Here is a 12,971-nt window from a genome sequence, read left to right on the forward strand (position 1 = left end):
AAACCTCTGCCAGAAGTCCTCTGCAGCTGCAGTTGTGTGCAGCAGTAAGTACAGTTTCATTGACTTGAACTGTTTGTATATCACTGTTCATCTAAAAAATATAAATTAACAATATTAACAAATACCTTGGTGTCACGGATAGCTTGGGTGGTTACGTCAGATCCAGAAGAAAAAACACAACAGGCAGTACTGAGAGGAATGAATGCACTGCAGCGCATTTTATTTATAAATAAAAAGTTCACACAAAACGAACGACATGTTGGCCAAAATAAACAGACAAAACAAACACTGGAGATATATTGAATAAAACAAGTATCGCGCTGGTGTAAAACCAGAACGAATAGCAAATTGTAAGTATTTGTTTTTAAAGCTTACTCCCGACTTTCTCTCCCATTCTCTCCACACTGAACACCCAACCTCGAGTGAGTGATTCGTGCATCTATATATACCAGCTGTGCCGGCATTCAATTACTAATTAATCATTCAGTTGAATCCGAGGACGTGAACTAATTTGTGCAATCCCTGTGCTCACATACTAATACATACTTTATCTGCACATAAGGTGATTGTGCAATCCCTGTGCCTGAATACACATATATATTTTAAATCACTTGTGATACATAGCCCACATTATACCCCATGCACCAATACATACACACCAACAATAACACAGCACATAAAACACAAACCCCCCGCCACACTTGGTTAATGAACACTTAATAAAGGAATTGGTAACCCAGGAGAAAACAACACGGTCAACATCTTTTGGTTTCTTTCTTATTTTTTGTTTGATATTTCATTTACAGAACTCTACAACGATGGCCAAAAGTTTAGCATCACCTGGAATATTAGGATTTAGATCATTTAAACTCTATGAACATAACTTAGATATTTTATTTAACATCATGTAATCAAAGAAACTACAAAATGATTTAGCAAAAGTCTACCGGAAGCCTTAAGAGTAGTACAGTATTCATGTTAGATTTCGAAATGTCACATATTTAAATTTTTGTCAGTTTTTCATTCAGTACCGGTATATGGAAAACCACAAAACGGTATGTAATTTAATATGTTAGAGTAATTTAATATTATTCAGCAGGTTTCATTCGACTTTATGAAGCAAAATTAGTTAATTCTATAGGGTGATGCCATAGCTCTACACTTATGGCAAAATAATATGTACTTGAATGTTATAAGATCAGCCATTATGATTGGCAGAGAGTGGCGTCATTATTTATTATTTGTGTTACAGAATCTCTTGGACTTCCTCGCATCACTACAGAAGAAACCTGGACCACCGGTAAATATATTTATCTACAATACCGGTATTGAAGAAGACCATGATTTTAATGAGAGAATAAAAACACAAATATAGTGATGCTTGTGGTAATGTAGGTTGCAGTGCGTAGGTGTAGAGGTGATGCAGTGTTCAAGATAACGGCAGATAACACAGTACTGGTGAACTGATGGTTTTAATTTGTAATCCAATAGTCTGATGACAACAGTAAACAATAAATGGAGGACTGGCCGTACACAACAATGTGTACTGCTCAGTTAAATAAACACAGGATTCAGTCCTGAAATAATAAGCACAGTATTTAAACACAATACACAAACACGAGTCCAAGTCCAGGTTGAGTGCTATTAGTGCTAGTGGTGCAAATACAGTTTATCAGTGAACAATAGTGCTGGTTATCCGGGTTTGTGCTGGCCTGTAGCGACAGCTCCAGATTGTGTTAGCCGTCTAACAAATAACAAATACAACAGTTAGACGAAACAAACAAACAAAACACTCACAGTTACGTTTTACTTGTCCTTTAGCGGTTCGACCTTAACCATAACAAAGGAACAGATCACCTAGCTACATCCCCTTATATACCGTCATTTACACCCCCTTGGTTAACAAGTGCAACCGTTTCTCCTCCAATCCAAGGTTGTCACATCGCTTCCCTTTTGGGGCGATGACTTAGTGTACCGTATCTCAGCCACCTTTCCACCTAACCCTGGGAAAGAATTGTCAGGCCATCCAGACCAGGGCACTCTGTTCCCTTTACACAGCACCCTCACAGGTCGGGAGGGAGATTTATCACCAAGAATCATTCTCTCTGTCACACTGCTAAAACTGTCCAGATTTGAATTGTGTGCATGCATGCAACACTACATTACTGTCAAATTGTATTTGTTGTTAAAGTTACAAATAAATTTAAAGGATGATAATCAGTCTTGTGTTATGTTAAGAAACCTGAGTATGATTAACTTTTGCACACTGTTGATAATTTAACAAGTAAAGCCAGCTGCGGAGGGGATTATCATCAGTATCCTTCAGTTATTAAACAAATTCCGAAAAATATAGTGATACACGTCCCCATGTGTTGCTACAACTGTTTAAATAACATACCTGTCGTCTTTCTTTTCATTGTTAACATCCTGACAAGGTTTTACACTTATAACTTTAAAGTCTATTTCAAAGCTCTTCTCAAAATGTCAGCTCCAATGCACTGATAGTGTAAGGATTACTGTCCATGTTGTCAAACAGGTAACACAGCAATAACGAAATGGAATGGATGTTAGCAATGAAAAGAAAAAAGACAGACATGTTATTTAAACAGTTGTAGCGAAACGTGGGAACGTATAATGCTATGTTTTTCGGAAACCCCACTACTTACTCTTTACTTAGGGCATCACTCAACATGAATAATATGAATTATAACGTTTTTTTACCTTTAGAATGTCTTAAAATATCTTCAATAGCACAACACCGTTTACTTGTATTTCAGGGACCCCAACATCTGCCTTTATTTTAATAGAAAAGACAGGTTTTCTTGTCACGCCATCAGTTCTGGGTTGTTTCGTGCTGTCATTTCTTCTGCTGCTGGTGATGATACTTTATGTTGTGCAATTCTGTAGATCCAAGAAAAGAGACAGTAAGTATTATTTATGATTATTAATAATGATAAAGACAACACGACAAGGCCTTCTAGGAAGTCAGCTGCTAACGAACAAAGAGACACTGATGGAAGACATGCATAAGGGGGAGGATTAAGATACAGTATATACTATATACTGGTAATGCACTACATTTATTTGCAATAGCAATGTTTATAAAACAGTTGAATAATTATTGCAATTTTTGTTTTGGATAAAGATTTATCTTTCCAAAATTTTGATTACAAAAAAGTTTAAAGGTCTGTTTGAATGTATATAAGTAAAAGACTAAATATATTTCACAGGTAATAAGTTCACCCACGAAGTTAAAATACCAAAACCCCTTCCCATTCCCAATATATTATACTCTTTTAGTTGATGAATACAGATTTTATAAAAAGAGTCTGAAAGAACAACTTGGTGGGAAATGTCAGAGTTAAGTGTGAACTAATTCTAGTTGTTTCAGTTGTATAATTTTCTGTTTTACTCTTCGCATCCTGGTGTCTCAATAAAACTCTCAAAATCATGCCTAAACTCAAAGCATATTAGGTAAACCAGAGTGTAACTAATAACCTGTCTCCTTTCCCCTTGACATCCTAAGAAATACCACATTTGCTGTACCCGGTAGAGTAAATAGATGTTGTATCGCAAAGAGGTGTGTCTGAATTGTGATTGGCTGACTTTGTTGTCCCTCCAGTGATGCCAGTTCAGCAGACCGATTCTAACATGCAGACGGTTGTCTTGGTAGCAGAGGAGAATGTGTACCGAGATGATGTCAGTCTCGTTAAAGTTACAACAACAAACATACCAAACAACAACAATGGTCAGTCTTCCTGTCTGTCTATCTAAATTCTGTCAGGTGTTTGTAGCTGTGTACCTGTCTTTATAAATCTGCAGTTTAACCTGATTGACGTGCCTCTTATAACATAGGATTAAATCGTTGAATCTATGGAACATTCTTACTAAAAAAACACTAGTGCCTATGGCTATAAGTGTAACAGATGACCCTGTGCACTACAAGCCAGTGTCTTAACCACAATGGTTCCATAGTTAGAGCTTTTAACATAATCTCATTTCACCAACAGGACAGAATCTTTAACGGCAGTGTGTCACACAGCACTGCTCGTTACCTAAGCCTTTGGCTCATGACACTTAACTCTATCCATTGAAGTCCAACAGCCAGGTGATAGAGAGTGTGAGAGCAGGACTGTACAATAACTATTAAAAAATATTTTCTTGGTATTTTTTTAAGATTAACTTTTTAAAAATGAGATTTAGCTTGCGGTTCTAATGATTTGTTGGGTACACTTCTGTTGATAAATGTTTTGAGGGGAAAAAATACATATTTAAAATAAATAAATGTAATTGCCACAGTTGCTTGTAATTTCTTTGGACATTGCCAGTGAATTGAAGCGAGTCAAACTACTAGTAGAATTAGCACGCAATTCAGTCTATGGAGTCTGGGCTGCTGGTTGTTATTGTTGAAAGATAGATGCGTTTTTGAACCTATTCTGAGCAGATTGCACTGATCGTTCTCTTGATTTACTGATACTTGAGTAGCAGTGAATCAGATGATAACTTGCTGGACTGCTCCAAAAGAAAACACCCAAGAATTTCAGTCAAGATACTGACAGGCTGGAGTATCAATGGCAGGCACGGGATTGGTTAGAGGGTCCAATCAAGGAAAACATTATGGATCCATTGTGTCTTTACTAAGTATCTGCTGTGAATTGAGCTTTTATTGTGATATGATATAAAGACTTTTGTCTGCTTATGAAACAGGAAAGTAAACATGAAGATAGATATTAAATTTGAGTCACAACTGATGCACTGACTTAGAAGTAGGCATCTATCGCATGGTGGAAGCCCAGTATTGTTTTTTTCTTTATTTTAAATTAAGTCTGGCACTGAGATCATTATCAGCCAGATAACTGACCACAGAAAAGACAAGGGCACTTAGCAAAATGCAAGGTCAGTTATCTAAAGATAATGATAATCTGTAAGGATAATGATATTATAAATGAATATATTATATTTGAATATATTTTATGTTTTTTATATATTTTATATATTAATGAAATGTTTTCATGGTTATTTTTAGGACTGCTGCCTTCTTGCTAATGATAGCTAATTGTTCTATTTTAACAACAACCTTGCAAACGAACTTTGATAATGACGCAATTTTACATTTAGAATGTATCATTTTTATCACTGCAGGCTACCCTGTCTTCCATTCTCACTTATAAAACTCCATCTTTTATACATACTTAAGGAAGGCCATTAACCTTCTGTATTGAAAGAGTTAATAAAATGCACAAGGTTTTTGTGTATAAAACGTGTGAACTTTGAACCTGCAATTTATGCGGTCTCTAAAACCCCATCCATATTTGTGTAAGCCCTCTATGACCCTATGTATAATATCATTCTATTTCCAGTAAATCCTCAATTGGAAGCCACTCAGCTTGTTAATGATGATTCCTCATTTGAAGCTGATTATGAGGATTATGATTTCAGTGTAGAACCTGCTGCCTCCATATCCACCTTTCAAAGTGAGTTGCCAATGCATTTATCTATCTGTCTAGAAAACCTCTTTAGATGGGCAGTTTGCAATACATTTCTGACATAGGACAACTCTATTTGGCTTTCCTTGTCTTTAAGATGTCCGGAGAGTGAACAGCCTTCGTCATTCCATTCAAATCATGTGATAAAGTGACATTTCAACTCCCAGCCCCGCCTACTCCACATGTACAGTATATAGACAGAGCTGAAGGGTCACATGATTTGAATAGCATGGCTTTTCTGTCCTGGCACTTAGGATTCTTGAGGCTAGTTCAAAGCAAGCTCAGAGCCAGTTAAGGCATATTTAGAGAACATTATAATATTCAATAATAACTCAGAACCACTCACAAGGATTGGTAACACCATAAAATAGTAAGATATATTTAATAAAGCAATTAAAGTGACATTTTAAGGTACTTACTGTTTAATAAAAGCCCCTATAGTCACTTTTGCAAACCATTTATCACTGGACCACAATTACTGTGAGCAACTGATCTGTGGTAAGTTCTCTCCAGCTGTAAAAATATGTTACATTAGATGATTCCATTCTATAAAGGTTAAGAAGAATACCGTAAGTGTAAATGTTGGTATAATTTCTAGTCAATGGTACTCCGCAAGATGGGGATCCCTAGACTTTCAAGAACCAGTGGGGTAATAGCTGTGAGAAAAAGAAACCGTGATCATTGATCATACAGTATTTACTCTACAGTCGTATTATACCTTCTGAGATGTTTTTTTTTTTTTTTATTTGAATTCCAGATTCCCATCGAAATAGAACAGATAGCAGAAGCCCTAGGACAAGTACTATCCCAATGACAACCCTAGCAGAAGAAGGTACATACCTAAATGTCTGAGACATTAAGAATGTGTTAACATTTAAATGCTGGTGTCTCTAAGGCCTATTTTAGCCAATGGCTTATGACAAACAATTTATCCAAATTCTTACATGGCTATACTGTATGCTGTTCACAGAAGGTAATCATTTAAGTGTTATCCACAGCCGTCTGGGGCATCAGTCTTGAAACTGGGCCGTGCAACATGGATTTAAAGAGGAAGTAGCGGGGTTCCGAAAAATATAGCGTTACATGTCCCCAAGTGCTGCTACAACTGTTTAAATAACCTGTACTTTTTCTTTGCATTGTTAACATCCCGACAGCTTTTTACACTTCTAAAAAGTCTGTTTAAAAGCTGTTTTCAAATTGTCCACTCTAGTGCACTGGGGTTTGAGATCTGTCCTCTAAATCACAAGAGCAATTAAAAAAAAAAAAAAAAAAAAGAAACATAACAAACATAACAACAAGTGCTCTGGCTTTTCTGTTCCGTACCACATCATGGATTGTTTGACAATGTGGGCAATAATTCTTACACTGTCAGTGCGCTCGAGTGGCCATTTTGAAAAGAGCTTTGAAACAGACTTTAAAGTTCTAGTGTAAAGAGTTGTCAGGATGTTAACAATGAAAACAAAAATGACAGGTACGTTATTTAAACAGTTGTAGCAGCACATGGGGACGTGTAACGGTATATTTTTCACAGCCCCGCTACTTACTCTTTAACATTAGCCCTATTGTAAATGCAATGGTATATTTATAAGGAGCACGCGATTTCACAGTGTCAACATGAAGTACAACCTGACAAATTATGCCTGTCTGCCTGTCCACAACTCTGAACATTGTGATTGTAAAGTATTGTTTTTCGTTACAGAATTCCGGTATACTCCCAACACACCCATATACCCTGAACCTCTAATTTTGAATGAAGACTCCTCCAGCACATCTTCAGGAGAAAGCTACCTGAATAACGTGGCTGTGAACTACAACACACAGTCTATTGAGGGTGTGTATTGAAATTAAATGTTTGCATTTATATCCATAACACATTCTTGTACACCATTGCCACATGAGGGTTGTTATTGGACATTGGAAGGGCTTCCTCATCCAGTCCATATTTCCCAGCCTGACACCCAATTACTGTTTCATGGAAACATTTTTTGTTTTGTTTTAAAAACCATTCTTAGCAGTCTGAATTCCTTATATTTCAGGGATCAATGTAGGATCAATTTAATAGTTACACATTTGTAAGTATGTTACATATTGACTCTATGGGTGTGTCATAACCCGTTACGAATAACATTTTCATGAGAATAAAGGAAAATATCTTCCAGTAATTAAAAAATAATTATGTTTTAAAAAGCAGAATGTCACATTGGTAATTTTTTTTTTCAAACTTTCTCTGCAAAGCTAACTCTTTAGGATGTATATTATGCAATAAAAAACTTGACTTTTTTTGCTCAAATTAGCGTTATGGACGTGACGGTTATGGACGTGACGGTTATGGACGTGACGGTTATGGACGTGACAATGATAAAGACCGAACACTTTCAGATATTGGCTGCCTAATTGATATGCAACTATATTCTATCATTCCCTAGACAAAGTTCAGCAGTTCAATTGTGGGTATTGTACAAGAAAAATGAACCCTTGTGCGGCAATATTTTTACATCCCTGTAAGGGGAGTGTGTATGAATTTGTAAAACTGCTAATCTCAAAAAAATGTCAGCATGCACCTTCATGTTTTCAGTGTTATGGAAACTCTTCAAGCAAAATCTAGCAACACCCTTCACTTTGACCTGTGATCTGAGATGGCTGTCATATGACTTTTTGTTTTGGGGATGGTAAAGACCTAACACTTCGAGATACTGGTTTCATACTTGGTGTACAGCTGTATTAAATGATTCTCTCTGTCACGTTTAAATACAGGTGGTGTCCACTGAACTTTAACCATTTAAGTGCCACATTGTTTTAACCCACCATACTAATGTGATGCAGACCACTCGCTTTCAGATGGTGTATTTACAGTTCGTATATTGCTGTATTCTATGATTCTATCAATACAGTTCCATTACAGGTGGTGTCTAGTAGAAATGAACCATTTCATTACCACATTTATTTTAACCTTTTGGACATTTCAAATAAATTTTTTTTTCACATATCTATCTTTACAAACCATTTGATCATTCTACTTAGCTGATTCCCTGGGTATGCTTAGTTTTTGTTTACAAAAACTCCCATTCAGGTTATTTCTAATCTGATAGTTTTGCTGACAGTACATATTGGAAGCTTTCCAATAATGTTTGAAAACAGATCAGCAATGTTATTATTTTAATAAATTACTTGATTGCAGTTCAGACACCATCACATCCATAACGCTGTACTTAAAGCTGTTCCATTAAAATAATATTAATATTATACATTAATTAATAAGATTGTAGAGAAGAGCCAAGTCTTTCTTACAAAATTGCATATAATGTTTTAGTTGGGGGTTCAACAAATCACAGGCTTTTGAGAAAATGTCAAGTGATGCAGCGATGCTTGTCCATTTCTCTCCCATCCAACGTGACCATCAATGGACAGCTACATTCGACACCCCAATGTATCACTGTATAGACTGTGTTATGGCTTCAAAAGCACCGTGGAATGCAACCAAGAATACTGTTTTCATTAGCCTGCTACTGCTTGTGTGTGTGTTTAGCAGACCCTGTATTTTTGCAAAGAGGACACACAACTGACCAGTTGTGCATGTAATAAGTATGTTTTGTTTTCTCAGATTTCAGCAGATCCTCAGATTGCAGTCCTAAATCATATGTGGTTGAAAATGGTGTGTCTTGCCAGGGTGATAAAGATGTGGACAGTGCCAAACCAGAAATGCCCACTGGACCACCCCCCTCCCAGTCTGAAGCCACCATGCCCCAGCCACACCACTGGAACCAATTACACAACAGTTCCATTGCATTTAATCCACTCATTGGTAAGAAGGTTTTCTTAAATAAATGTATATGATTAGGATACTGTACCTGTAATTTAGGTCAAGAAAACTATTCTCATAGACTGGCTGTAATGTAGCGATTTTCTGTATAGTACACAATCTAATATTTTGGCTGTTTGTCCTTTGTCGCTAATATACATGCTATCTTGAAAACCACAAAAAAATCAAACAAACAGGCAATGTAAATAAAGGGCTTCACAGTGTTCTTATATTAAATATCAGGATAAATATTACATGAGAGGACATGTCTAATTTAAAGACTGAAGTCATACTGCAAATTGAAGGTCAATAACTAGAAAAACTAAGGGAACCCCCTTAGTGTACTAATGTGAGTGTGTTTGTGATTGTGTTTCATTCAGGTGTAATTGTTGTTTGTGTTTTGTAGACAACACAATAGACTCTTCCAGCACATCATCAGGAGAATACGATGAAAACATCAGCAGACTTAACCCCAAGCCGCAAACTACAGGTCTTTAAAATGCAAAACCTCAAATATTTTGTTTTAAATATCTTTACATTTATCAAGCTTAAACTTTTCTTGTTTTACTTCATTAGAAAGCTTCTCATTTTGTACAATACAAGGGCCTTAAGTTGGCGCGCAGTGCCACCTAGTAGCTAAATATTGCAATTGCTTAATTGCTTAACTTAAAAAAAAATGTGTATGTACTTTTCACCAAGATGCCCATCAAATGGGAGTGTTTTATTCCTCTTAATAATTTGTATTAATTATATTTATAAGAATTATGATTTATATACAGCATTTATGATGTATGCATATATATATATATATATATATATATATATATATATATATATATATATATATATATATATATATATATAAAATCAACTACCAGATGCAACCTTTTGATTCATATATACATATACTATGTAGATCATAATACTATATTAATTTTCTCAAAACATTTTCTACTGAATGTACTGTTTTTCAAATGCATATGAACCTTAAATTGTCAGCAAAATGTGCTTCTTTTTTTACTTAGGGAGAATGCATAACAAATTAATATTGTCAGCTATGGTAAAAGACTATCTTCTTGGTTTCTCTGTGACAGAAGCTCCTTTTGCAATGTCAACTAGACAGATTAACTTACTGCATACATCATAAACGCTGTAATGTTTTTTTTCACTGTATTCCAACAGGTGTCTCTGAGAATCATCAAGGCAATGTTTGTCAAGATTCCTCATCAGACAGTGATTATGATGACATTGCAAACTACTGCAATTGATGCAGAGCTGTATTTCACTGTGGGCATTCCTTCCATTTGCCACAAGCCATTTAGTTATGGCAGCAGCACCAAGTGTTCAACTGAATTATAAATGCAGATGGATGTCTCTGCAACCGAGAGGCCAGCCTACTGCTTTTGTTTAATCAGGGAGTGCTCAGGTTTGGATGGCATCACACAGCCAATAAACTGTGCAGCCCGTGTCATACTGTTTCAAAACTATGCACTGCAGTTTGTATTGCTTAAATGACCATCCTTTAGTACCTGAAAAGCATTCATTTGGCAGCTGTCAAAGAGAACATCCTTGGTTTTTACACCGTAGTTGCCAGTCAAGATGATTCCATAAGCACTTTTCTAAATTATTTCCCTGATAAACAAGAAATAGCCTTCAGTTATGAAACAGTTGGAAGATATCTGCTAAGAGAAGTGTCCCCCAGTGTAGTCAGAACTTCACTTTGCACAGGTACCAGATGAAAATGTATGTTTGATAACTCAACAAAACAACTTTAATAACACTATGTAACACAATTTTTGTTCCTGGGTAGTAAGTGTTATTTCCTGATTGCTTATGCCTCAAAAGTATAGAAAATGGCTATTATTCCCCACAAACTTTGCTTTTGTGACTAGGACAGTGATATTTTGAAATTTACCTATTTCCAATGAGAAAACGGGTGAATTTGTGTCTTTTCGTTCACATAAAGTCAGAAAAAAACAACATATGAATCCAAATTAACATGTATTTATACTAAAGTAATACAAAAATGACTACAAAAGATTTAGAAGTGAGTAGTTTTTCAAGATTTACGATTATACTGTAAATCACTTTCACGAATCAGCCCCCAAATGTAGTCTCCCATCATGTTCTCGTTATACTGTCCTTCATTGACAGCTCATCCAGGAGCCTCAAAGCCGTGCTGCTCCATAATGGTAACAAGTACCTGTCTCTTCCCCTGGCTCATTCGGTGCACCTCAAAGAGGATTACAACAGCATCAAGACCTTGCTGGACGCCTTGAAGTATGATGAGTACGGCTGGGACCCCCGGAAGGTGCTGATGCCACCACTGCACATCAAATTGGGCCTTATGAAACAATTTGTCAGAGCTCTAGATAAGGAGTCGGCAGCCTTCAAGTACCTTCAAGACTTCTTCCCTAAGCTGTCTGAGGCAAAGGTCAAAGCCGGTGTCTTCGTCGGACCACAGATAAAGAAGATCCTGGAGTGCAATGAGTTCCCCAAGAAGCTCACTAGTAAGGAGAAAGCGGCTTGGAACAGCTTTGGTGGTTCGGGGCTTCCTGGGCAATCACAAGGCCGAAAACTATGTGGAGCTGGTTGAGACTCTGGTGAAGAACTACGGCACAATGGGCTGTAGGATGTCCCTCAAAGTCCATATCCTTGATGCTCATCTTGATAAATTCAAGGAGAACATGGGAGCGTACTCGGAGGAGCAAGTCGAGCGCTTCCACCAGGATATACTGGACTTTGAACGCCGCTACCAAGGACAGTATAACGAGAACATGATGGGAGACTACATTTGGGGGCTGATTCGTGAAAGTGATTTACAGTATAATCGTAAATCTCGAAAAACTACTCACTTCTAAATCTTTTGTAGTCATTTTTGTATTACTTTAGTATAAATACATGTTAATTTGGATTCATATGTTGTTTTTTTTCTGACTTTATGTGAACGAAAAGACACACATTTTTTTTCTCATTGGAAATAGGTACATTTCAAAATATCACTGTCCTGGTCACAAAAGCAAAGTTTGTGGGGAATAATAGCCATTTTCTATACTTTTGAGGCATAAGCAATTAGGAAATAACACTTACTACCCAGGAACCAAAAAAAATAAAAAATTTGTTACACGGTGTAATCACATATAAAACAATGGTTTAATTGTTAGGCATTTTTCTTATGTGCTATACAGGTACATTCAATGCAAATTCAGATATGCGAGTCATGGGCTTGATTGTGGAGCTACTATTCCTGAAAAAACTCCAGTTTACCCTGTCCTTTTTTATTTTGTGATGGGTTTACAACAGACTTCCAAGTGCCGCGCCAGTGGGTGTCATTTTATGGTAATTAAGGAGGAACTATGTTAATATTTTAAGTACTACTCATTAGAAGAACTGTACATTGAATTAAACGTGCATTGTATTAAAACAACATTGTAAGATAATAGAATGATATTACAGAAACTTTTTAATTGTACTCTAATTGTGGCCATCTGTAATTACACCAGGTGGAATTGGATTGTTCTACTTGTCACCCTTGTTTTTTTCATCTGTTTTCGAGGATGGTTAAATGTCATTGTTTTTGCTACTACTGATTTCGTTGAAGCCTACTTTTTGAACTACGTACTATTAATATCTGTTTCATGTGGTTACTCCTCCTCATCAATGAGATCATCAGTTATCAATAGCTT

General features: G+C 36.3%; 1 protein-coding gene across 3 annotated transcripts in view; it reads left to right on the plus strand.

The window, feature by feature from the left end:
• Nucleotides 1–11,156, plus strand: part of LOC117394181 (T-cell differentiation antigen CD6) — a 27,794-nt gene extending 16,638 nt beyond the window's left edge. The window contains exons 5-14 of one of the 3 annotated variants that reach the window (XM_033992229.3): nucleotides 1–44; nucleotides 1,253–1,300; nucleotides 2,778–2,924; nucleotides 3,623–3,748; nucleotides 5,361–5,474; nucleotides 6,244–6,318; nucleotides 7,186–7,317; nucleotides 9,088–9,288; nucleotides 9,692–9,775; nucleotides 10,468–11,155. The exon at nucleotides 1–44 is cut by the window's left edge and continues 268 nt beyond it. In XM_033992229.3, the coding sequence (XP_033848120.3) occupies nucleotides 1–44; nucleotides 1,253–1,300; nucleotides 2,778–2,924; nucleotides 3,623–3,748; nucleotides 5,361–5,474; nucleotides 6,244–6,318; nucleotides 7,186–7,317; nucleotides 9,088–9,288; nucleotides 9,692–9,775; nucleotides 10,468–10,553 (1,057 nt within the window). In that variant the 3' untranslated portion in view covers nucleotides 10,554–11,155. Of the gene's footprint in view, nucleotides 45–1,252; nucleotides 1,301–2,777; nucleotides 2,925–3,622; nucleotides 3,749–5,360; nucleotides 5,475–6,243; nucleotides 6,319–7,185; nucleotides 7,318–9,087; nucleotides 9,289–9,691; nucleotides 9,776–10,467 lie in introns of all 3 variants that reach the window. The other 2 variants (XM_033992231.3, XM_033992232.3) reach the window with 2 other exon arrangements.
• The last annotated feature ends 1,815 nt before the right edge of the window (nucleotides 11,157–12,971 follow it).

The sequence above is a fragment of the Acipenser ruthenus genome, chromosome 3 (genome assembly GCF_902713425.1).
Source record: "Acipenser ruthenus chromosome 3, fAciRut3.2 maternal haplotype, whole genome shotgun sequence".
Taxonomy (NCBI): domain Eukaryota; kingdom Metazoa; phylum Chordata; class Actinopteri; order Acipenseriformes; family Acipenseridae; genus Acipenser; species Acipenser ruthenus.